General features: G+C 39.1%; 1 protein-coding gene across 4 annotated transcripts in view; it reads right to left on the bottom strand.

The window, feature by feature from the left end:
• Nucleotides 1–27,504, bottom strand: part of EIF4E (eukaryotic translation initiation factor 4E) — a 59,003-nt gene that overhangs the window by 17,528 nt on the left and 13,971 nt on the right. For 2 of the 4 annotated variants that reach the window (XM_030819158.1, XM_030819157.1), the window contains exons 2-3: nucleotides 13,089–13,195; nucleotides 1,947–2,042 (exon numbers count right to left, since the gene is read on the bottom strand). In XM_030819158.1, coding sequence (XP_030675018.1) covers nucleotides 1,947–2,042; nucleotides 13,089–13,195 — 203 coding nt within the window. Of the gene's footprint in view, nucleotides 1–1,946; nucleotides 2,043–13,088; nucleotides 13,196–20,620; nucleotides 20,790–20,846; nucleotides 21,132–27,504 lie in introns of those variants that run through there. The other 2 variants (XM_030819156.1, XM_030819160.1) reach the window with 2 other exon arrangements.

Genomic DNA, 27,504 nt, shown 5'->3' on the forward strand with positions numbered 1-27,504 from the left:
ACATCATCAATGACAGCCTCCATTAGGCAACAAAAAAAGCCTGGATACTAAGTGACTATAAAATTAGCGCTACTAATTTCATAAAATAAATGGATATTGTGGGAATGACCTTCAATAAAATACTTTTTTCTTTTTGCTGCCCCCTTTCTCTTCCATGGTGCTCAAAGGTCTCTCAAGTGAGTCCATAATGAGAATCTATAATGGCACATCTAAACAGAATCCTAAGACTATGCAGTCTGGATAAATACAAAAGGACTCAATGGTTATTTGCAATAAATTTGCTAGATAAAAACAGAAATTAGGAAGTGGCCCACACATTTATAGAAAACTGAAAAATCCTTCATATCTCTAAATTATGGTATAAAAATCTACTAAGCAATGACATTGACTACACGTAACTGAAGTGTGGAGGAACTGTTCTAATTAGAAGGTAGAATTATGTAAACTGGTAAAAGCCAAACAAACTAGATAAATGCAAATCTGACTGGGGAAGGTGGCTCAAGGCTTCCTTTTTCTCTGTAGGAGAAGGAAAAGCTTTTTTTGGGGGGTGCGGAAGACTGGAGTTATTTAAGAGTCCTGAATAAACAAAATTAGAGAAGAAAAACTACCTGATGTTTTGGTGATGGGCAAAGAAGAATAACCCTAGTTTAACTAGACAACTAGACCTATAAATTATTAGGCCTTAAATGTAGTTATTATTAAGTGTCAATGCTTTTAATAAAAAATAAATACTCTCAAAGTTTACTCTCGAATGTTCTCAAATACTCTCAAAGTTTATACTTTTAATCATATGCTTTGCGTTTTTCAACAACACAAATGAATACAAAATATCTATTAGAGGCCAAGCACTGGAAATATACAAAAAAATACTGTTTCTGCTGTTGAAGATGTACGTGTATATATATGTATAAATTTTATACCACAATCTATTTCATTGTATGAGCAGAATATCTTGAGGGGGTTACATTAAAACATAAGAGTAGCATCACTAATTCAGCATGTATATGATCCTAAAAAAAGATGTACAAGTTAGAATATTTAGATAACTGCTAGGTAATTTAAAGTGCTGATTAAAGAGTTTTGCCTTTCATGGTCTCAAATAGTACCTCCCTACTCATTCTCCAAGTAAATTAGACACACTGGATTAACTCTGTTTTTAAGAGAATCAATTATCAAAACTTCTTGAAATAGACTTCACAATTTTTAATTTTATTTATTTTATAGAGAAACAGGGACTCATGTTGACCAGGTTGGTCTTGAACTCCTGGCCGCAAGTGATCTTCCTGCCTCAGCATCCCAAAGTATTAGTATTACAGGCATGAGTCACTGAGCCCAGCCTTAAATTTTGTTTTGAGGTCATGCAAAAGTTGATGATCCCAATTCTTAACTTTCTTTTATACAGAAACAAAATTTCAAAAATATTTCAACTATTCTTCGTGAGGTTGATCAAAGTATAATGAAATGAATAAAGTATCATGATAGATACTGGCATTCCCTTGACAAACCCTGAATTCTGAACACTTCAGCCTTTGATATCTTAAAATCTCTGGTACAGGAAATTCCAGATATTGCACTGAAAACAGTTTGCAGAAATGAGGACCCAACAATGCACTGGAATACCCAGTTATGAGGCAAATGTATCTCAGCAACCAAGAGTGGAACAAGTTCCAACTAGTTGTCAAAAGTTCTAAGGGCAATAAAGGATTCTTGAGCTAAGGATATCTCAGGACAAGAAACAGAATAATCGGGGCTGAGAGATGACAAGATTGAAGCTCTGTAAAACTAATAAAGCATAATCCACAATTCAAACTTTTGTGAGGAGATAAAAAATAGATGAACATTCATTAACTGTTTACCTCACGCTTCATTTTGTGAATTCGACTTAAAAATAAAAAAACTACATAACTAATAAAACAACAAACATCCTAAAACAAATGGTTACTTACGCCCAAAAGTCTTCAACAGTATCAAACTTAGAGATCAGCCGCAGGTTTGCTTGCCAGGTTTTGCTTTTATCATTTTTAAAAAACCAGAGTGCCCATCTAAAAATAAAAAGTCAATGTCAAAAAATGGTAGCTGCATACTCATGTTAAAAGCAACATTATTCACAAAAGTCAAAAGGTAGAAGCAACCCAACTGTCCATCAACAGATGAATGAAAAATGTATATATACACACAATGAAATACTAAAAAGCCCTGATGAAGGAAATTCTAACACTTGATAAAACATAAGGGGAAACTAAGGACATTAAGTGAATAAGCCAGTTCCCCTCCAAAAAAGACAAATACTGTATGATTCCACTTATATGAGGTATAAGAAGTCAGATTCATAGAAACAAAAAGAATGGTGATTGCCACTAGCCAAAGAGAAGAGAGTTTAGGGTTACAGAGTTTACAGTTTTGGAAGATGAACAAGAGTTCTGGAGATTAGCTGCACAATAATTGGTCGCAGAAAGTACTTAACATTAACTGAACTGTACATTTAAAAATAGTTAATACAGTAAATTTTTATGTTTACCACAAAAATTTAGGGAAAAAAGTAAAATGCTAGTTGTTATTACAGTGGCAAATAATGAGAGTTCTCCATTTCTTTCATTTAAAAAATATGTATGTTATGTCTACTACATAACAGATTCTCTGCTATACCTAGAGACTCAAGACACACTGAAACTCATCACTCAATGGAATTCACAGAAATGAGGCAGAGGGACAACTATAGTGTGCTAAGTGCTCTGACAGAGATAAGAAAGCACAGTTATTTAAGAAAAACACAGCAGAGCCAGGCGTGGTGGCTCACGCCTGTAATCCCAGCACTTTGGGAGGCTGAGGTGGGCGGATCACCTGAGGCTGGGAGTTCCAGACCAGCCTGACCAACATGGAGAAACTCCATCTCTATGAAAAATACAAAACTAGCCAGGCATGGTGGTGCATGCCTGTATTCCCAGCTACTTGGGAGGCTGAAGCAGGAGGCTACAGTGAGCTGAGATCACGCCACTGCACTCCAGCCTGGGCGACGAGCGAAATTCATCTCAAAAAAAAAAAAAACAAAAAAAAAAACAACCAGCAGAAACACTTAAACGATAAAAGAAGACAACAAGGGCCAGGTGTGGTGGCTCAAGCCTGTAATGTCAACACTTTGGAAGGCTGAGGTGGGCGGATCATGTGAGGTCAGGAGTTCGAGACCAGCCTGGCCAACATGGTGAAACCTGGTTTCTACTAAAAATACAAAAAAATTTAGCCAGGCATGGTGGTATGTGCCTGTAATTCCAGCTACTCAGGAAGCTGAGGCACAAGAATCACTTGAATCCAAGTGGTGGAGGTTGCCGTGAGCCGAGATTGTGCCACAGCACTCCAGCCAGGGCAACAGAGGGAAACTCTCTCTCAAAAAAAAAAAAAAAAAGAAGGCGAGAAACAGGATGGCTGATATTTCTCAGAGGAACAAATTAGCCAAGAAGAAATGAGAGTGCCAGGAGTGGGGAAACTATTAAATGTGATTCTATATTTAATCAAATACCTAACTGGGAAAATAATAAAGATTGAGTAATGCTGCATAGATATGTTCTGAAATAATGTATACCAGTTTTAATATATCTGTATATACTTCTCTTAAAATAGCTTTATTCCTACATAATATATAATAGCTTATATATACTTAACATATTATATATACAGGCATACCTTGGATATATTTTTTTTTTGGAGACAGAGTCTCGCTCTTTCACCCAGGCTGGAGTGCAGTGGTGTGATCTCAGCTCACTGCAGGCTCCGCCCCCCTGGGGTTCACGCCATTCTCCTGCCTCAGCCTCCCGCGTAGCTGGGACTACAGGCGCCCGCCACCTTGCCCGGCTAATTTTTTGTATTTTTAGTAGAGACGGGGTTTCACCGTGTTAGCCAGGATGGTCTCGATCTCCTGACCTCGTGATCCGCCCGCCTCGGCCTCCCAAAGTGCTGGGATTACAGGCGTGAGCCACTGCGCCCGGCCTACCTTGGATATATTGTGAGTTCAGTTCTAGATCATCATAATAAAGTGAGTATCACAATAAAGGAACTATCTTTAAGGAGAGTCAACACAAATTTTTTGGTTTCCCGGTGCATATAAAAGTTATGTTTACACTATACTGTAGTCTACATTATGTCTGAAATAGCATTATGTCTAAAAAAAAATGAACATACCTTAATTAAAAATTATATTGCTAAAAATGCTAACGATCATCTGAGCCTACAAAGAGTGGTAATCTTCTTGCTGATGGAGGGTCTTCCCTTGTTTGCTGCTGACTGATCACAGTAGTGGTTGCTGAAGATTGGGGTGGCTGTGGCAATTTCTTAAGACAACAACGAAGTTTGTCACACTGATTGTCTCTTCATTTCACAAAAGATTTCTCCATAGCATGCAATGCTGTTTGTAAGCATTTTACACAGTAGAATTTCTTTCAAAATTGGAGTCAATCCTCCCAAACCCTGCAGTTGCTTTATCAATTTGGTTTATGTAATATTCAAATCCTTTGTTGTCACTTCAACAATGTTCACAGCATCTTTACCAGGAATAGATTGCATCTCAAGAAACCTTGTTTTCTGCTCACCCATAAGAAGCAATACCTTATCCATTCAAGTTTTCTCATGAGACTGCAGCAATTCAGTAACATCTTCAGGCTCCGTTTCTTGCTATTGGTCTCTTGTTCTCTGCACATCTGCAGTTGCTCCTTCCACTAAAGTCTTGAACCCTTCAAAGTCATCACTACGGGTTGGAATCAAATTCTTCCTAACTCTTCTTCATGTTGATATTCTGACCTCCCATGAATCATGAATTTTCTTAATGACATCCAGAATGCTGAATCCTTTCGGAAGGTTTTCAATTTACTTTGTCCAGATCCATCAAAGGACTCACTATCTACAGCATTTATAACCTTATGAAATATAGTTCTTATTAATAAACAATAAGGCTTGAAAGTCAAAATTCCTCTTTGCTGCTCCATAGGCTGTGGAAAGTACACTGTGTTAAGAGGCATGAAAACAATTCATGTCCATCAGCGCTCTTGGGTGACTAGGTGCATCATCAAGGAGCAGTGATATTTTGAAAGGAAACCTTTTTTCTGGGCAGTAGGTTTCAACAGTAGGCTTAAAGTATTCAGTAAACCATGCTATAAATCGATGCACTGTCATCCAGGCTTTGTTGCTCCATTTCTAGAGCATGGGCAGAGTGGATTTAGCATCATTCTTAAGGATTCTTAAGATTTTGGGAATGGCAAATGGGCACTGGCTTCAACTTAAAGTCATCGGCTGCAAGATCCCCTAACAACAGTCAGCCTGTCCTTTGTAGCTTTGAAGCTAGGCACTGACTTCTCTCTAGCTAGCAAAGTCCTAGAAGATGGCATCTTCTTCCAGTAGAAGGCTGTTTTGTTTACACTGAAAATCTGTTTTTAGTGTAAACTTCCTTCATCAATTACCTTAGCTAGATCTGGAGATTTTGCTGCAATTTCTATATCAGCCCTTGCTGCTTCACCTTGTACTTTTAGGGGGGTGACTCTCCTTATACCTTATAACTGACCTCTGCCAGCTTTCAACTTTTACTCTGCAGCATCCCCACCTCTCTCAGCCTTCATGACACCAAACGGAGTTAGGGCCTTGCTATGGATTAGGCTTTGTCATAAGGGAATGTTGTAGCTGGTTTTATTTACTTCCCAGACCACTTGAACTTTCTCTATATCAGCAATAAGGCTGTTTTGTTTTCTTATCATTCATGTGTTTGCTGGAGCAGGATTTTCGATCTCCTTCAAGAATTTTTCCTTTGCTTTCACAACCTGGCTAATTTATTTGGTACAAGAGATCTAGCTTTTGGCCTGTGTTGGCTTTTGACATGTCTTCCTCGTAAGCGTAACCATTTCAAGCTTTTGATTTAAAGTGAGAGACATGTAACTCCTCCTTTCACTATAACATGTAGAGGCCACTGTAGGGCTATTAATTGGCTTAATTTCAACATTGTTGTGTCTCAGGGAATAGGCAGACCCAAGGACAAGGAGATGGGAATGGCCAGTCAGTGGAGAAGTCAGAACACATACAACATTTATCAATTAAGTTTGCTGTCTTATATGGCCAATGTTCATGGTGCCTCAAAACAATTATAATAGCAACATCAAAGATCACTGATCACAGATCATAACAGATACAATAAAAGTTTGAAATATCATGAGAATTACCGAAATGTGACACAGAGACACCAAGTGAGCACATGCCATTGGAAACATGGCGTCAACAGAACTGCCTGACACAGGATTTCCACAAACCTTCCATTTATAGAAAAGGCATGATTTGTGAAGCACAGTAAAATGAGGTACGCCTGTATAATATTTTCTCTAATGCCTTGAAGATAAACTCGTGGAACATTAAAGTTACACTTAAATGTTATTATCCCAAGATGATTCTCCTTTAGAAGAATTAAACCGAATATTCTCTGAATTACAATACCAAAGGAAAGTCAAAGGGAAATTTCATTTTCTCATCAACACAAATGTTGTCTAAAGAGCCTTCCAAATTGAATATATATTTCATAATCCTATAATTAATGCTTGGTAACTTCACCTAGACAGAAAAATGAGATGCATTTCAACATGTACTTGACAATTTGTCAGCAACTGCCACCCCATTATCAATAAAAAAGAAAAAGGCAACAAAACCACCAACAAGGTCAAGTACTACACGTTGGATTTTTAAAAATAATTCAGTCTTTTTTCAAAACAAAAAAACTCTGCCCCCAGCCATTTAAACACATAAAGATCTGTGAGGCCAGGCAAGGTGGATCACACCTGTAACAATAGCACTTTAGGAGGCTGAGGCAGGAGGATCACTTGAGCCCAGGAGCTCAAGACCAGCCTGGGCAACATAGTGAGACCTCATCTCTATCAGACATTTAAAACATTAGCCAGGCATGGGCTGGGCGCAGTGGCTTATGCCTGTAATCCCAGCACTTTGGGAGGCCAAGGTGGGTGGATCATGAGATCAAGAGATCGAGACCAACCTGGCCAACATGGTGAAACCCCGTCTCTACTAAAAATACAAAAACTGGCTGGGCGTGGTGGCACGTGCCTGTAGTCCCAGCTACTCAGGAGGCTGAGGCAGAAGAATCGCTTGAACCTGGGAGGCGGATGTTGCCGTGAGCCGAGATTGCACCACTGCACTCCAGCCTGGTGCAGAGCGAAGCTCCATCTCAAAAAAAAAAAAAAAAAAAAAAAAAATCAGCTAGGCATGATGGCATGTGTCTATAGTCCCTGCTACTCTGGAGGCCAAGGCAGGAGGATCACTTGAGCCAAAGAGTTCGAGGTTGCAGTGAGCTATGATCATGCCATAGAGTGATAGAGCAAGACCCTGTCAAGGAACGGGACAGGGACGGGGACAGGGACAGGGAATGGAAGGGGAAGGGGAAAGGACTGCTTGAGGTCAGGAGTTTGAGAACAGCCTGAGCAACACAGCAAGACCCTGTATTTCTCAAAAAAAAAAAAAAAAAAAAAAAAAAAAAAAAAATCTTAGCTAGGCATGGTGGTACACACCTATGGACCTAGCTACTTAGAAGGCTGATGTGGGAAGGTCATTTGAGCCCAGAAATTTGAGGCTGCAATGAGCTATTATCATGCCACTGCTCCCCAGTCTGGGCGACAGAATGGGACCATGTCTCTTCAGAAAAAAAAAAGCCAGGCATGTTGGCTCATGCCTGTGATCCCAGCATTTTGCGAGGCCGAGGTGGATGAATTGCTTGAGTCTACGAGTTCAAGGCCAGCCTGGGAAATAGCAAAACTCCCCAAAATACTAAAATGGTGGTGGTGCATGCCTGTGGGGCCCCAGCTGGGGTGGAAAGACGGCTTGAGCATGGAAGGTGAAGGCTGCAGCGAGCTGAGATTACACCACCCCAGCCTGGGTGCCAGAGTGAGACCCTGTCTCCAAAAACAAACAAATGACGTTTTTAGTTTTGGAAAATTTGAAAACATCCTAAGTGCTTATCAACAAGGAATTATTTAAATCAACAGTTCTCAAAATGTGGTTTGCAGACAGGCAGGAGGCCCTAAGATCCATTTTCATAATAATGCTAAGTCACTTTGCTTTTCAGTATTCACATTTGCACTAATAGTGCAAAAGCAACAGTAGTTAAATCTGCTGGTGCCTTAGCAAGAACAAGACAGTGACACAAAACTATACGAGTAGTCACTGTCCATTTATTACTACCAACTCTCACAGTACTGATAATGTGAGTTTCATATAAGAATGCCTTTGGGCCGGGCACAGTGGCTCACACCTGTAATCCTAGCACTTTGGGAGGCTGAGGTGGGCGGATCACCTGAGGTCAGGAGTTCAAGACCAGCCTGGCCATCATGGTGAAACCCTGTCTCTACTAAAAATACAAAAATTAGATGGGCATGGTGGCAGGTGCCTGCAATCCCAGCTATTTGGGAGGCAGAGGCATGAGAATGAACCAGGAGGCGGAGGTTGCAGTGAGCCAAGATCACATCATTGCACTCCAGCCTAGGCAACAAAGCGAAACTCCGTCTCGAGAACAAAAAAAAAGGAATGACTCTGATGAGGCAATAAACATTACCAGTTTCATTAAATTTCAATCTATTTCCATATTTTTCATAATCTGCACAAAAACCACTTCCACTACTGTACAACAAAACACAATATGTAGGCAATTGTCTGAACTTAAGATTGTTGCTTAAAATTTAAGCTTTCAGTAGAAAAATCAGAATTTTAGAAAGATTTCATCTGCCACTGTAAGCCTGACAACTTCCTAAAAATCAAAGACGCTTAATGAGTTTAGAGGTAATATTAATGAATTATTGTTTGATACTATATAAGAAAATGTGTCAACATTTGGAAGATCTGCATAACTCACTGAACCATTATTTTCCAAATAAGCAGTGTATGATGTTAAAAATCTTACACACGTAAGAGATCCATTCCAGATGCAAGACAACAGACCAATGGGTTTTAACATAACAAAGTAGAAAAAAATTCTTGGATATGGTTTCAGATTCCACATTGCAACTAGCCTTTAAGAAACCTAGTGTCTCTTTGAGCATGTGTCCTAGGAAAAAGCGGGGGGAAGAAACCTAGTAGTGTATCAAAGGAGCATATCAACAATTATTTTTAAAGGCTTTTAAAAACTATTCTTTTTCCAACCAAATACCTGTGTGAGGCTGTATTGTCTTCTTATACTTCCAGTGAAACATCTTAACTCCACAGACTGAAGGCAGAAACAGCTATGAAAATCCAGTTGACTTCTAAGATGGCAAAAGTGTGGCCAGGCGCGGTGGCTCACGCCTGTAATCCCAGCACTTTGGGAGGCCGAGGTGGGTGGATCACGAGGTTAGGAGTTCAAGATCAGCCTGGCCAACATGGTGAAACCCCGTCTCTACCAGAAACTACAAAAATTAGCCAGGTGTGGTGGCACACACCTGTGGTTCCGGCTACTCGGGAGGCTGAGGCAGAAGAATCGCTTAAACCCGGGAGGTGGAGGTCCAGCCTGCGTGACAGGGCCAAGACTCCAAAAAACAAAAAACAAAACAAAACAAAAAAACCAGATGGCAAAAATGCTGTTCTTCCCATTATATATTTTTTATTTCAAATAATTATTTTCATTACAAAATGTCACTTATATTAACGTGATAGATTTTCTAAACGAATAATTTTACATTTCTCAAGTTTTTCAGGTGAAATTATATATTCATTTTTAAACGTGAAAAATAAAGTAACATCTTAGCATTATTTACTGTAAAAATATAGTAAATAACAATGGATAAAAATCCACATAAAGCTCTGTACAGTTGCCAATAATTTTTAAGTGTAAAGGAATCGTGAGACCAAATACTTGAGTACTGCTGATTTAAATAATATTATACATCCATGCAAGTGACTACTATGCAACTATTAAAAAGTTAAAAAAAAAAAAGCTTAATTGTGTGGTAAAGTTTTCCTAAAATTGATATGAAACCCAGAAACCACTGAGGAAAAGCAGTATTTGCCTACATGAAAATTAAAGACCTCTTAAAAAAAAAAAAAAACAGAATTCCACAGACAATGTTAGAAGACAAATGATTTGGACAACCTGTTTCTGACTTAATACTCCTCCAACTTCCCTGCCTTGGGTGAGTTAGCACTCTAATATAAAATGCTTGGAAATAAACTTGAAAAGATATTCCATAACTTGTTAGCTTGAAAGTAGGGGAAAAAAGATAATCCAAAAGAAAAAAAAATAGAAGAATTGAATAATCTGTCCTTAGATAAAAACCACAAATCATCAATATGAAAATATTTTGAAACTTCAATTTTAAAATGCAAATTGAAAATACTGAAATTGTTTTCCCAAATCAGACTGGGACCGATCTGATTGGCAACAACTTAAAAGACTAATCACAAGAGTTGGCAAGGATATAGAAACCAGGAACTCTCAAACTATTAAGTCTAAGCCAATAAAACAGAATAATGTGGCAGTATCTGTGCAAAGGTTGTTGAAGGGTAATCTTTGTTCTAGATCTGAAATTTTACCCTATAAATATATTCACACAAGGGCCGCGCGCAGCGGCTCACGCTTGTAATCCCAGCACTTTGGGAGGCTGAGGCGGGCGGATCACGAGGTCAGGAGATGGAGACCACTGTGAAACCCCATCTCTACTAAAAATACAAAAAAATTAGCCGGGCGTGGTGGTGGGCGCCTGTAGTCCCAGCTACTCGGAGAGGCTGAGGCAGGAGAATGGCGTGAACCTGGGAGGCGGAGTTTGCAGTGAGCCGAGATCACGCCACTGCACTCCAGCCTGGGTGACAGAGCGAGACTCCGTCTCAAAAAAAAAAAAAAAAAAAAAAAATTCACACAAGTGCACAAGTATGTAAGGATGTAAATTACAGCACTGTGTGTAAAAAGAAAAATCTATACAGCCATTAATGTAAACCTAATAAAATACATGGCTGTATATTAATATAATACAAGACGGCGGTTTAAAACAATGAGGTAAAATCTGCACATACAAACAGAAAAATCAACTGTATGGACATATGTATTAAAAAGTATATATATGTGCATTTAATACTTCTGGAATACAAACCAAATTTAACATTGACTACTCTGGGGAGTGAAGAAAGTAAAACGCAAGAAGTAAATAATGAGAAAACTGCCAAAATTGGAGCCATAAAATATAGTATTTTTCCAAATGATACTTGCTATTTTGCACAAAAAGTAGAATTTATAGAGAAACTCAAGTCCCCGGCGACTTCCATTTTAAGATTGAAACCCTTTTTTTTTTTTTTAAACTGATAAGGAACCTTAAGAATCCCTTCTTAGACTCCATTCAAGCCTTGAGGGATATACGCCTTGTTTACTTCTCCCCACAATAAAAGCGACACCAAGAACTGGGTTCACAGACAGCTAGAAGATATAGAGTTTGTTTTATATCACTGAAAAAATGAAAAAAAAATGTGGGTTTTGGTGCTACTATTAGGTTAAACTATATAAAACTGCCCCTAATGAATTGTTCAACCTAATACATGTGGTACATTGCTTTCCTGAGGAAGGATTTTATCCTTCATAGACTGTTTGACCTCTGATGTCCCCACTAGCTGACAATCTCCATTGTCTAAAACACTGATTTGTTCCTCTCTGGAGGATATACTGAACCAAAGGGTCTCCTATGAGAAAACTACATACAGCATATTTGAACTATTTATTTCAGTAGGTCTTCGATGATGAATAAAGGAAACATTTTAAAAAATTAAGATCATAAAAAAATTTTAATAAATGAAACTAAATTATAAATACACTTGTGGACTCTTTTAAGTAAAGAGTGAATGGTCTGCCCTAAAAAAAGTAAATAGAAAAAAAGACAACGAAATGAATTGAAATACTTCAAGAACCTCAGAAGTTAATTCCAATTTACTTTCCTCTAGATTGTTACAATGTTTCTAAACTGCCATTTTCTTCCCACCATCAGCATTCAGTGAACTCAAGTTAATTCTCATATACCCCAGAAAATAAATAAAAACAAACCTACTGGAAAGGAGTGGGAAGAGTTAGGAAAAGCCATATAATGAACTAATACTCAATTTCCTGCTACACTGTTAACTATGAAAACTTAACTAATTTTAATCTGTCCCCTTTTCTAGTCTCTCACTTACAAACCAACCAACCTTCAAACTCCACATTCCCTGGCTCTCGTTTCTCATTCTCAGTCCAACTTCAAGTCACCTGTTCTTACTCTATACATCTGTATATCTCCTATTCACTCTTCAAACTGCCCTAATCTCTTTTTCCATGTTTTATGGAACTACTCTATGAAACCTTACTAAAAAACTTTTTCCTAAGTCAGTAGGGACTTTTTTAAAAGTGTTCAATCCAATGGATATTTTGACATCTTGCTTCATTTGACCTTTTTAGCACATGTGCTGTAAACCACCCTATCTTAGAATAAACCACCTTCTTGGTTTCCATGACCACCACTGTCTCTTTTTTTTTTGAGATGGAGTTTCGCTCTTGTTGCCCAGGCTGGAGGGCAATGGCGTGATATCTCAGTTCACTGCAACCTGCACCTCCTGGGTTCAAGCAATTATCTCACCTCAGCCTCCTGAGCAGCTGGGATTACAGGCGTCTGCCACCACGCCCAGCTAATTTTTGTATTTTTAGTAGAGATGGAGTTTCACCATGTTGGCCAGGTTGGTCTCAAACTCCCGACCTAAGGTGATCCGCCCGCCTTCACCTCCTAAAGTGCTGGGTTTACAGGTGTGAGCCACCACGCTGGGCGACCACCACTGACTATATGATGCTAGTATCCCAGGTCTTTGTCCTGAGTCAAGTTCACTTCTCCTTAAGGGAACTTATTTACTAATGTGGCTTCCATTACGACCAATACTTTTCAAACTAATCTCTCACATAGTTCCTTTTGAACTCAAGACACACATAAAACCGTCTGCTGGTCATGGGTCATCCAAGTGAAAATAGAACCCTCAACCTTAGCATATCTAAAACTAGTTTCATAATCTAACTTCCCTTCAAACTTGCCCCATTCACCATTTACCTTGTGGCCTAACTCAGAAAACCTAGGTGTCAGGAAGCTTACCTGTTCTGTAGGGGATGTTTAATATAGTGTTCTGGGTTAGCAACCTCCTGATTAGATTCAGTTTTCTCCTCTTCTGTAGTCGGGGGATTAGGAGTAGGGGTGGTTTCCTAGTGGAAAAGAATATAAAACATTATTTTAAATGTCTTAACACATCTATGACAGCAATATTCTAACTAAAGCTGATCTGATATGCTGATAATTTTTTTTTTTTTTGAGACGGAGTCTCTCTCTGTTGCCCAGGCTGGAGTGCAGTCATGTGATCTTGGCTCACTGCAACCTCCTCATCCCAGGTTCAAGCAGTTCTCCTGCCTCAGCCTCCTGAGTAGCTGGGATTACAGATGTGTGCCACCATGCCTGGCTGATTTTTGTATTTTTAGTAGACACAGGGTTTCACCACATTGGTCAAGCTGGTCTTGAACTCCTGACCTCGTGATCCACCTGCCTTGGCCTCCCAAAGTGCTGGGATTACAGGCGTGAGCCACCACGCCCAGCATTGATATTTTTTAAGAAGAAGGAATTAAAGCAGATTGCTTCACAAAACAGACCACAGACCAACCTCTAAAGAACCATTCTCTATTCTCCTATCTCTTCATTAAGAGCAAAGAGCAAAGGGTTTCTCATATTTGAAAATATAACAGTATTTATAGTTATCCTTCCACTTGCACTTTTTTTTTATTTTTTAAATAGCAAGAAGACTGTCACAGACTATGCAACAAAGTTGGGAAAATCTATCTTTCTTAATATACCATCATATTAAGATACTGCATATGGTACTGAAAGGGGTATCAGGAAGGACAGAGGATGGAAACTAAAGTTTCAAGAGTATAACAACTATATCACTGGGTTGTGGTGCGTCTCTATAATCCTACCTACTCGGGAGATTAATAGGAGGATTGCTTGAGCCCAGGAGTTTGAGACCAGCCTGGGCAACACGGCAAGACCCTGTCTCAAAAACAAACAAAACAAAACAAAACATTATGATGACAAAAAAGCTTTGTAACGTGATCAAGCTAGTGATACGCAGGTCTTACCTTCATGGCATACTGTTTACCCTATGGTAACCTAAAAGTTCGGCAACTTAATATTTTCAATGGACCCTAACAAGATGGACATTGGCTTGAACTTAAATCTTCTTTTAGGCTAGACAAAATTAAGACTGTCATCTAAAAATATCAGAAAGAAAAGGAGTCTGGGGACAGTAATTTAAAATAGGTGTTCACCACATTCTTCCATGTAGCTCTTCATACTATCATAAATTGTTGTCAGCAAAAGAAGAGAGCCACAGAAAGGCACTAGGACAAAGACTGATACCAAAAAAAGGACAATGCAACAAGTGTTTGGATATCAGACTGAAGCAGCAAAAAATAGAGATCTATGTTAACATAACGAGATATGTAAGTCAAATATTTATTATCTAAAAGAACTCAGAGCAGAAAGGTGGTAAATATTTATTTGAAAGAATATGGGTTTGTTTTTTTTTTTTGTATTTTATTTTTCTTAGAGATGGGGTCTCACTCATAGCTCACTGCAGCCTCAATCTCCCTGGCTCAAGCAATCTTCTTGCCTCAGCCTCCAGGGTAACTGGGACTACAGACAGGCACCATGATACCCGGCTAATTCTTTTTTATTTTTAGTAGAGACAAAGTCTCACCATGTTGGCCAGGCTGGTCTCAAACTCCTGAGCTCAAGCGATCCTCTCACCTCAGCCTCCCAAGGGATATGTTTTTTCTTATCAACATACGACACGTACAAGAATTTCTATTAGCCTATAAAGTCACCCAGAATAGAGACCATGTCTTGATTTTACTCAATAATCACAGTACTTAACCCAATAGGAACTTATTAACTTGATTACTTAATTGAATAAGTTTAAATGTTTACATAGAATGATTAAGGCCTGAAAATTGACATACAGTAAGTAATGCCTTAAAACCAAACACTTTTATCAACATTTAATTACCAGTAAATTTAAGTGTTCAAACAGATGATAATTACTGAATGCCATTTCCTATCCCACTAGCTTAAAATTAATGATGGGTTTCCAGGCAGACAGTGGGAGTCTCAATGAAAACAATGAGAGACCGGCAGGCAGGTAGACTTTGGGGGACAGGGTACCAGAGAAAAACTGCTGTAGATGAGAAGTGGGCTCCTCAATATATGTAAAAATGCCTCACAGGTTTTTGGCTAACTCCTAAATTGGCACTTTCAGAGTGTAACTCTGGTTGGCCTAACAGAAGAACAGGTGAGCCAAAACTTGCGACTGCACAGTATTTGTGAAACATAAGCAAAACGGCTGCAGGGACTTATGTCTGTAATCCCAGCACTTTGAGAGGCCAAGGCGAGGGGATTGCTTGAGTCCAGGAGTTTGAAAACAGCCTCAGCAAGTGAGACCCAGTGAAGAAAGGGGAAGAAAGAAAAAGAAACAATCCTCTTTCTCTCTCTCAAGTCTTTGGACATATAGGAATTAAAAGCAAGTTATCACTCAGGAAAAACATATTCAGTTCCTAGAATTTTAAAATGTTATTTTGAATTAAAATAAAAGTCCCACTGTAAATAACTGATACTATAGTCTTCATATCAAGAACACATAACTGGCTGGGCATGGTGGCTCACGCCTGTAATCCCAGCACCTTGGGAGGTCGAGGCAGGTGGATCACCTGAGCTCAGGAGTTCAAGACCAGCCTGGCCGACATGGTGAAACCCCATCTCTACTAAAAATGCAAAAATTAGCTGGCTGTGGTAGCACGCGCCCATAATCCCAGCTACTGGGGAGGCTAAGGTAAGAGAATTGCTTGAACCCAGGAGGCGGAGATTGCAGTGAGCAGAGATCGTGCCACTGCACTCCAGCCTGGGCAACAAGAGCAAAACTGTCTCAAAACAAAACAAAACAAAAAAGGACAATTTCCCAACAACTTAAAAAAGGAGCTACACATTTTTAAGTATGTGTATATGTATGAACCAGTAAGTATACTAATTTAAAATCTTTAGTCTTCACTTTTAAACATACTAGATTTTAAAACAAATGATGTGAAATACCATAAAAATTTTTATTGGGCATAGACAGTCATCTTTTCGTATGATCTATATGGGAACTAAAAAATATTTCAAGAAACAAGTTCTATTTTAAGATATCTAACCTTAATTTTAAGGTTGCTTCCTATAGACACTAAATAGTTTTAAGTTTACATTCAGTTTAAAAACAAAACTCTACTGCAAAATCCTACCATATTCCTCTCTCTACTCTCTTAGGCTGGTGTTCTCTCAATAAGCAAATTTAACTGGAAATTACATCCTAAATGACCAATCTCAGATTCTATTAGGGAATTTTAAAAAAAAAAAAGGAAAAAAAATTAAATGACCAATATTTCTAGGTTTATAAACTACCTGGACAAAAAAGTAAAGGCTAATTTAGCGTATAGCTAATCTCAAAGTAGTCAAACACATTTTTACCCTAAAATAGGCAATATTCCCTTGAAAAAGCATTGTGTAACAAATTTTAAGTGGGTAGAATAGGGACTAAGAGTGAGGCCATGGGATGGTGCTGTGTTCATCCAGGTAGTAACCAATGTGGCTGAAAGAGAGGGTTCATGAAACCAAAGAGCTAGAATGGTAGGTTGGAGTGAGACTGTTAACGGCCTCAAAGGTCAGGCTAAAAGTGTACCTTTCATCTTGGGGGCAATGAAAGCCATTAACTAGAAGGTCAAAGAGATTAAATACAAATGGCAAGTAAGGGAACAGAAAAAGATAACCAATTTGAGAGCGAAGTATTAAACCTGGTTTAAGATTTGCTGAGTTTATCAGCTTCAAATAAAAATGTTCAGTATTGTAATTTAGCAAACCCAGGACTGAATAAACTGTCATAGCAACAAGAGAAAGTTGAAAGTGAAGAAAAAAAGCAAGCAAGGGCGAGAAAAGTCTAACAATTGGCTGCAAAGAATGTCAGATAGCTTTTTACTACATTCTGCAAAAATTAGCACAGGTATAATATTAATCTTACAGGACAATCCTAACATTATAGAGGTAAATATTTCCCAGATCTAGCATCATTCTGTGGTGTTTTCAATAAATCTGACTAAACTTTGGATTTTCCTCATCATGTTCAAGTCTACATTCTTTAAATTCCAAAACCATGATGTGCTTTTCCATAGTTTTGAACATTCAAGATTTCTCAGCAACTCTCAACCTAAATATACATATAAACCATTTCTTCTAGAAATAATGATGAGCCTTCCCCCTCAGAACACCCCATTTGTGTCCTCCATTACCTTCATTCAACAAACATCTACTTACTCACAGGACTTCCAAAAAATTTTTTTCCGGGTTAAGACAAATCACCTAACACCTTATTGGAAGTATGTAATAATCAGTAGTTCCTCTCGGCACTAATAATGGTTTGAACCAGTAACTCAAAGTATAGTCCACAGACTACTACTGCTGGTCCACAAACTGGTTATGGTTGACAGTGAGGTTAAGTATAGAAATGCAAAGTAAAGACTTCGAAAATCTGTAGCAATTTGACAATTCTGTATCTGCTGAAACTAATCAAATTCAAGCTTACATTTTGTATGCGTGTCTTCATCTTTATCATTTTACAAAAGTATTATATTAGAAATTTAAAAAAAAGAAAAGGCCAGGCATGGTGGCTCATCCCTGTAATCCCAACACCTTGGGAGGCCAAAGCAGGAGGATTTCTTGAGCCCAGGAGGCCAAAAGAGGAGCACTACTTGAGCCCAGGAGTTCTAAAGCTGCAGTGAGCTATGATAGCACCACTGCATTCCAGCCTGGGTGACAGAGTAAGACTCTGTCTCTAAAAAATTAAATTAAATGAAACTTTAAAAACAAACACAAACCAGATTGTCATCAGAATATGAGATGCACTGCTTCTGATCACACCCTCTAGAGCCATGTTCCCCATGTTGGAATCCCAGCTCTGCCATTCACAGCTGTAAAATTCAGAGCAAGTAACTTCTGTGGCCTCAATTTCCTCATCTTAAAATGGACATTGTGACATTTATCTCCTAGGATCACAATGGGGATTAAATGAATTAAAAAATAAAAGCATTTAAACTGATACATGGGAAATGCAAAATAAGGGTTGCTTTTTATAAAGTAGCTAAAAATTTTAAGTGAATGGTTACCTGGCTTGCCATTCTCCAAATATTTATTCAGAGCAAACTGCATGACCAGACACTATGCTGAGTTGTTTTGTATGATTTTAGAAATAAAAGTTTTTAATTATATTTATCACTTTCCTCCTTCCTGAATTCTTTGATATGTGTAGATATAGGTATTCCTCCCAGAACAATAATGATTAACGCAATATAAAGTCATTTTAAAGTAAATTCAAGTGAGGAAACCTACTTTTCCTACTTTTAAAGGTACTCCCAGATACCCTATTTCCCCTTTTCTGTACTGAAGGCATCGTATCTTTGGCCTCATGGATGGCTAAAATGTAGCATTGAGCTGCAACTATCTATTACCAAGGAACGGCATAAAGGACATTGAAATCAAGCATCAAAAAAGGCACAAAAAAGGGGGCTCGAGGGAGAAAGACATTCTGTATCAGGCACATTTATTCACATACCATCTTCTGTGCTTCCAAATAATGCTGCAACTGACAGTCTGTATATACCAGGCTCTGACTTCACTACTACAGTTTTCCTCTCATAACAGAAAAAGCAATCCCAGGTTTATCAATCCCTGATGCTCTAGGAGCCATATTGCAAAATGGGTAGCTCAACAACACAGCCTGGATCCACCTCTAACCCCAATTTGGAGTCCTTTAAGTCTTAAAATGAGTATGATAGGCGAAAACTTTCAGAGTACAATAGGGATTTAAGTGATCTAGGGCAAGTCCTTAAAACCCCTGTAAGGATCAGTTTCTTCCCTTGTAAAAAAAGTGCCGTGGGGGTTTTCATCAACAATCCAAGAGCTTGGCATTAAAGTGATCAATAACTGTCAGCTACTATGAGCAATCAGTACTTGAGATGACATTAATATAAGAGTTTACAAAGGTAAGACCTGAGTAAATGCGGCATACTGAACTAGACTTCAAACTCTGGAGGAAGTTCAGCCAGTCCTTTAAATTTTAAGGTGAGGAAAAAACTTTAAGAACAATAGAAGATAAATTACGAACATTCATATCCCAGTAATATACTGAACAGGGAGTGGTAACCTAAACTACCTAGGATATGCTCTCTAAATTATTGTCCTGGCTCAATAATTTCTATCTATCCTCAGATCCTTACACCAGACCTTCCCCACCTTCATCCCACCCCCAATCATACATACAGTAAGTGGGGATATGAAAAGAGAAACAACTCATGATTAAGTTAGAAATAACTGCCCAGATTACTGTTACCACACCTAAATAATTCTGATACCAACACTCTCCCCCTTCCTGATGACACAAAAATAAACGTGTTCGGTCAATGCTACAGCACCAAATAGTGGATAACAACATGATTGATGACCCACATCCAGTAGCGCTTCCTTATATTCCCCCTTCCTTCACTTTCTGTAGCTGAACTGGAAAACCAGCTGTGTCCATATTAGAAATGTAAATGCTACATATGGCAAAGACAGCTGCAATTATTTCTACAAGGTACTAATACAACGTTCTAGTAAACTGAAGTCACTATATTAAATAAAGGTATCAAATAATGAGCAGAAGGACAGACACAGTAAGAATAGAAAAGGGTGGTGCTTCGTGATTTTGAAAAGCTCACACCTCATCCAAACTATGAGTTTTTACTCAATAGGGAATATTTACTAAGCAGTAACTACCAGGCCATGTGCTACATTATTTTCATACATATTATCTCAACATACTATAAATCATCTCAACATAGTCAATCTTCATAATCCTGTGAAACAACCATTATTCTCTCCACTCTTCAAATCTGAAGTCCTAGAAAAGTAAATATGTCATTTAAATCCAGGACTATCAGGGTTTACGGCTAAGAACAACACATGTCCTAGTTCTACCTGTTTGTAGTTTCAGTATAATTGTTAATAGAACTCTCATTCACTCCCAAAGGTGGCCAGGACTGAATAATAAATTATATGGTTACAAAGATTCTCTTTCTAGGCAACATAAATCTATAATATATACTGTGCTCTGCTCTACAGCCTCAGGCTCAACACCTTTGCTCATCTTGCCAATGCATGTGACTGCCAATAAACTAGTAAAAAAGGCATAAATGGTACACCTCACCCTTCCTCCCACACAAAAAAACCCACTACCAGGAAAAAAAGCAACTATATAGTGAGTTCGTATTATTATGCACAACAGGACACTAAATACCCATTGGTCAAATATCTCACATATACAGGTAAGTGTAAGTACAAACCTCTTTTATGTGTACAAATAACTTTAATGAGAACATTATTTAATACAAATATGTAAACAGACTTCATACTTTTCTGCTCCTTGTAGTATCCACTCAGTTCTCAGTTTTGCCATTCATTTGACAAATTAAATCAGGCAAAAAAATATATACAATCACATAAAAAGAATCACGTTGTCACACTTGAACACACAGGAGTGGTCAAAAATAATGAAATGTAAACTGGACCCCATGATTTAATGCAAAACACATCCTGTACAGAAAAGTTTCAGACTTCTAACTTCACTGAATCCAGGACTAAATGTTCTTTATATTCCTCAGCTTCTCCCAAATCTTTTTCACTTTCTAACATCTGCCGAAGAACGGTATATGCAGCTTCCAACCTGTGCTGGCAAACAAGGCTTATCACCTGGGATTCTCGCAGAATTTCTGCCTGCTTTTTAATGGCATCATTTTCACCATCTTCAGCTCTCATTTTTTTCTTTCCTTCTTGTTGTTTTGCTTCTTTTTCATGCATCACTTTTTCTCTGACCAACTGCTTCACCACAGGAGTCTTAATTTGTCTCACGACAGGATCAGCCATGGTCCCCCAAGCGCCATGAGAAGGGTGGGACAGAGAGCCAGGGTAACCATGGAGGAGGCGGCTGTCAGTCCTCAGTTCTTTTCAACAAACCATGCATTTCCTCACAGCACCCTCCTATATGTAAATTAGTGTAATTAATTAACTAATACACAAGAACAACTATAGTCTTACCACCTGTCTTGTAAGGAACAAAAAATTTGGTGAAAAACACTGAAAAATTGCCTCAGGCTATTAAACTGTTTTGGTTTTCAGCTTTCAAACATCTATTTATAGTAAAGGAATACCAGCTAATATGGCATCACTCATGAAAGTGTGGCTGTGGATTTTGCAGGTCTTCCTTATCTGTAATAAAGCATCAAAACTATGACTTTTATACTCCTCCCTTAACCTAGAAAGTTGAAATTTAAAAAAACACATGGAGATTTAGCAAAATACAAATCTTTCAACATTAAAACACTGCTCACATGGAAAAAATTTTCATGTAAAAGACCCTGAGACATCATGTATCAATCATGATTCAAAAAACAGTTCTTCTTAAAGTGCTTTTCAATTAATATAAAATGGAATCTCAGCAATAACAAAAAATCACTGGTAGCTGGATTACTAAAGAGTTGTGATGATGTGTACAAATTGTGCAGTGTCCAAAAATACTATAAAAATTCAATAGCTGTTTATTTAAATAATAACCTAATTACTTGATCAAAATTAATAAGTAGCACTAACTCATGAGTGAATAGAGCTGATTACATTTGTTGCCAAATATTTATATTTCTGGATACTCAGCAAGCTATACTTAAACACATTTTATTAATTTAAAAAACTCCCAACAGTCTACACTTGCATTTCTGATCTTCAAATAAACAGTTTTAAAACTTGGATGGATTTTTTTTTTTTTTGAGACAGATTCTCACTCTGTCACATAGGCTGGAGTGCAGTGGCAAGATCTTGGCTCACTGCAACCTCCACCTCCTGGGTTCAAACAGTTCTCTTGCCTCAGCCTCACGAGTAGCTGGGACTACAGGCATGCACCACCACACCTGGCTAATTTTTTTGTATTTTAAGTAGAGACGAGGTTTTACCATGTTGGCCCGGCTGGTCTTGAACTCCTCCTGACCTCAAGTGATCCGCCCACCTCGGCCTCCTAAAGTGCTGGGATTACAGGCATGAGCCACTGCACCAGGCCTAAAACTTGGATGAATCCTTTTTTTTTTTTCCCTTTGAGACAGAGTCTTGCCTTGTTGCCCAGGCTGGATTGCAGTAGCACAATCTCGGCTCAATGTAACTTCCATCTCCTGGGTTCAAGCAATTCTCTGCCTCAGCCTCCCAAGTAGCTGGGATTACAGGCGCCTGCCACCACGCCCGGCTAATTTTTGTATTTTTAGTAGAGACGGGGGTTTCACCATCTTGGCCAGACTGGTCTTGAACTCCTAACCTCGCGATCCACCCGCCTCGGCCTCCCAAAGTGCTGGGATTACAGGTGTGAGCCACCGTGCCCAGCACATTCTTAACTACTAGAAAGAGTTGTAGGAGGCCGGGAGCGGTGGCTTACGCCTGTAATCCCAGCACTTTGGGTGGCCATGGCAGGTGGAGCACCTGAGGTTGGGAGTTTGAGACCAGCCTGATCAACATGGAGAAATCCCATCTCTACTAAAAATACAAAATTAGCAGGGCGTGGTGGCACATATGCCTGTAATCCCAGCTACTCGGGAGGCTGAGGCAGGAGAATCGCTTGAACCCGGGAGGCAGAGGTTGCAGTGAGATGAAATCAAGCCATTACACTCCAGCCTGGGCAACAAGAGCGAAACTCTGTCTCAAAAAAAAAAAAAAAAAAAAAAACATAAGACTTGTGGACACCTTTTAACATTTGAAAATAAAATTTTTTAATGAGCATTCTTAAGGGAGCACTAACATGTACCTACTGATCAAATTACTTTGCACATATTATATAGCTTAAGCCAACATCACAAATTCAGTTTAGGTTTGGGGAGGTGATAACACAGACACAAGAAATAACAGATGTGTGATCTAGGATGACAAGGGTAATGATAAAATTTAAATGTCTCTACTATTTAAACCAAAGGCTACCAGAAGATTCATAATTTAAAATAACTAGAAAAATTTACAGGCCGGGCGCAGTGGCTCACACATATAATCCCAGCACTTTGGGAGGCCGAGGCGGGCGATTCACGAGGTCAGGAGTTCAAGACCCACCTGACTAACATGGTGAAACCCCATCTCTACCAAAAACACAAAATTAACTGGGCGTGGTGGCGCATGCCTGTAATCCCAGTTACTTGGCAGGCTGAAGCAGGAGAATCACTTGAACCCGGGAGAGGGAAATTGCAGTGAGCCGAGATCGCGCCACTGCACTACAGCCTAGGCAACAAGAGCAAAACTCAGTCTCGAAAAAAAAAAAAAGGAAAAGAAAAAGAAAAAGAAAAATTTACGAACGGCCAGGCACTGTGGCTCACGCTTGTAATCCCAACACTTTGGGAGGCCAACACGGGTGGATCATGAGGTCAGGAGATTGAGACCATCCTGGCCAACATAGTGAAACCCAGCAGCTACTAAAAAATACAAAAATTAGGGGGGCGTGGTGGTGCATGCCTGTAATCCCAGCTACTCAGGAGGCTGAGGCAGGAGAATCACTTGAACCAGGGAATCAGAGGTTGCAGTGAGCCGAGATCGCACCACTGCACTCCAGCATGGCGAAAGAGCGAGACTCCATCTCAAAAAAAAAAAAACACAAAGAAAAATTTACATACATTGAACATTATACAAAAGTAAAAAATGATTCAAAATATATCAACACTAAAATGGCATTAGGACCAGTGCACAAAACTGTTGACTGCAGTAACATGATAATTTCCATTTCAATTATTCCTTAAAGCTTTATAAGAAGTATTTGAAAGGCAAATCTTTTAAAGAATTTAACTGCTATTTAAACGTTTATACATTTTAAAACTTAGAAAGCATAACTAAAATTTCATGATACTAATTAAATTCTAGTTTTTTTAAAAAAATCAATCTTTACATGTCACAGTTTAAACAAATGAGCAGTTACTGTTAAAATTCTATGTGTTTGGCTGGGCGCGGTGGCTCATGCCTGTAATCCCAGCACTTTGGGAGGCCAAGGCAGGCGGATCACCTGAGGTCAGGTGTTTGAGACCAGCCTGGTCCGACATGGTGAAACCCCGTCTCTACTAAAAATACAAAAATTAGCCAGGTGTAGTGGCACGCGCCTGTAATCCCAGCTACGTGGGAGGCTGAGGCAGGAGAATTGCTTGAACCTGGGAGGCAGAGGTTGCAGTGAGCCAAGGTAGTGTCACTGCATTCTAGCCTGGCCAATAGAGCAAGACTCCATCTCAAAAAAAAAAAAAAATTCTATGTGTTTGTTTTTGAAAGTTAAAGTTATAATTTCAATGTAAACTATAGCTTTAATAAGGTCATTTTGTTTTCTGTAACAACTTCTTATCCAACAGATTTTTTTTTTTCTTTTTTGCCTTCAGAGGAAGGTATCACTATTACTTAGGCTGGAGTGCAGGGGTGCAATCATAGCTCACTGCAGCCTCAAACTCCTAGGCTCAAGAGATGCTACTGAATAGCTGGGACTACAGGCATGAGCCACCATGCCCAGCTAATTTTTAGAGACAGGTCTCACTATATTGCTCAGCCTGGTCTCAAACTCTTGGCCTCAAGTGATCCTCCTGCCTCAGCCTTCGAAGTTGCTAGGATTACAGGCGTGGGCCATCACACCTGCCTTTTTATGTACTAAGGTTTTAAAATCACCTTTCAAAAGAAAATATTTTGAAGAAATATATGCCTTAAAAAAATTTACAAAACCAGGTATAGTCAGTTTCATATGTTCCCAGGATTACAGAGTGGAATACAACCTTCTATTTACTTAGTTTAAGTTAATAAACTATGAAGCTTCCAAACGTAAAAGGATCTACTGAGTTCCAAGTCAAAACTAAATGGGAAAATAGAAAAATAGTAAAATTAAAACAAAAAGATCTACATTCTTTAACCTAGTAATTAGACTTCTAAGAGACAATACATCTATCAACAGATATAACCAAAAGGTAACAGATAAACAAACCATGGCACTTATGATGTAAGCACTAAACATGTTTGTAAAAATTACTTTAAAACTAATACAACTGTGGAGAAAAGCAGATTACAGAACCATATAAAAATGAGCACTTAAAAAAAAAAAAAGGGGCCAGGCGCGGTGGCTCACACCTGTAATCCCAGCACTTTGAGAGGCCAAGGTGGGCAGATCATGAGGTCAGGAGTTTAAGACCAGACTGGCCAACATGGTGAAACCTCATCTCCACTAAAAATACAAAAATTAGCCAGGCGTGGTGGCGCGTGCCTGTAATCCCAGCTACTTGGGAGGCTGAGGCAGGAGAATCGCTTGAACCCTGGAGGAGTTGCAGTGAGCTGAGACCATGCCACTGCACTCCAGCCTGGCAACAGAGCCAGACTCCGTCTCAAAAAAAAAAACAAAACACTTTTTTTTGCTTTTGATCTATTTTAAGAAGTCCTAAATAAACTGTAGTGCATCCAGAAAATGAAACATTACTGAGTGCTAAAATGAGTTATCAAGCCATAAAAAGACATAGAAAGAACTTAAATGCATATTACTAAGTGAAAGAAGCTAAGCTGAAAAGGCTACATACTGTATGATTCTAACTCTGTGACACTTTGGAAAAGACAAAAAGATCAGTGGTTGGTGGGGAGGGTATAAACAAGCAGAACAGAGAGGATTTTTAGGGCAGTAAAATTATTCTGTACGATATTATAACCATAGATACATGTCATTTTACATTTCACAAAACCCACAGAATGTACAACATCAAGAGTGAACCCTAATGTAAAGTATGAACTTTGGGTGACAATAATGTCAATTTAGGTTCATCAATTCTAACAAATGTGCCATTCTGTTGTAGGATGATGACACTGGGAAAGCTGTACCTGCACCAGGGCAAGGAGTAAGTTACGGGAACTGTACTTTCTGCTCAATTTTGCTCCGAACCTAAAACTGCTCTAAGAAAATCAAGTAGTTAGTTTTTGAGACAGGGTCCCGCTCTGATGCCCAGGCTGGAGTGCAGTGGCACAATCACAGCTCACTGTAGTCTCGACCTCCAGGGCTCAATCAATCCTCCCGCCTCAGCCTTCTGAGTAGCTGGGACTACAGGCACATGCCAACACACCCAGCTAGTTTTTTCTATTAATATCTTTAGTAGACATAAGGTTTCACCATGTTGCCTAGGCTGGGCTTGAACTCCTGGGCTTAAGCAATTCACCTGCCTCAGCCTCCCAAAGTGCTTCAGGTTTCAGGCATGAGCTACGCACACGCACCCGGCTGAAAATTAAGTATTTAAAAGGGAAAAAGAAAAGGTACGAAGGAGGATATGGTTAAAAAAAAAAAAAAAGTTCACAAACAAGTGAACCAAAATATTACCAGAGAACACCTAGTTGTTGAGATTACAGATTACTTTTTTCACAATGATCTAAATGTTCCAAATGTATTATAACACAGTTACATTAAAGCCCAAATAAACATCCGAAACTACTCCTGGACTGCTCAGTGTATTCCAATAATCTGCCCACCCCTCATGTGCCAACAGCCAATATCATATTTTTGTAAATTACTTTTTTCTTTTTTTTTTTTTGAGACAGAGTCTTGCTCTGTCACTCAGGCTGAAGTGCAATGGCGCAATCTTGGCTCACTGCAACCTCCACTTCCCAGGTTCAAGCAATTCTCCTGCCTCAGCCTCCCAAGTAGCTAGAATTATAGGCACCCGCCACCACGCCCAGCTAATTTTTTGTATTTTTAGTAGAGATGGGGTTTCGCCACGTTGGCCAGGCTGATCTCGAACTCCTGACCTCAGGTGATCCACCTGCCTCAGCCTCCCACAGTGCTAGGATTACAGACGTGAGCCACTGCGCCTGGCATTACCTTTAATAATATTTTTCTTCATGGTATGGTAAGTTCCCCAGTCACCTTTGCTCTTCCTTTTTAAAACTTTGCTTCTGCTCATGCCTGTAATCCCAGCACTTTGGGAGGCCGAGGCTGGCGGATCACTTGAGGTCAGGAGTTTGAGACCAGACTGGCCAACATGGTGAAAACCCGTCTCTACTAAAAATATAAAAATTAGCTGGGCATGGTGGTGGGCACCTGTAATCCCAGCTATTTGGGAGGCTGAGGTGGGATAATCGCTTGAACCTAGGAGGCAGAGGTTGCAGTGAGCCAAGATGGTGCCACTGCACTCCAGCCTGGGCAACAGAGTGAGGCTGTCTCAAAAAAACAAGTCTACATACTTCCTCAAAGGAATAAGTTAAGATTTTGCATGTATATAACAATTACAGGAAGCTATAAAAATGAACATTCAGAGGACAAAAAAAAAAAAAAAGGAACGGAAGGAGGATGGGAGGGAGAAAATAAATACCTGGAAATTCAAAATGAATGGAAATTTAC

This window comes from Nomascus leucogenys, chromosome 9 (genome assembly GCF_006542625.1).
Source record: "Nomascus leucogenys isolate Asia chromosome 9, Asia_NLE_v1, whole genome shotgun sequence".
NCBI lineage: Eukaryota > Metazoa > Chordata > Mammalia > Primates > Hylobatidae > Nomascus > Nomascus leucogenys.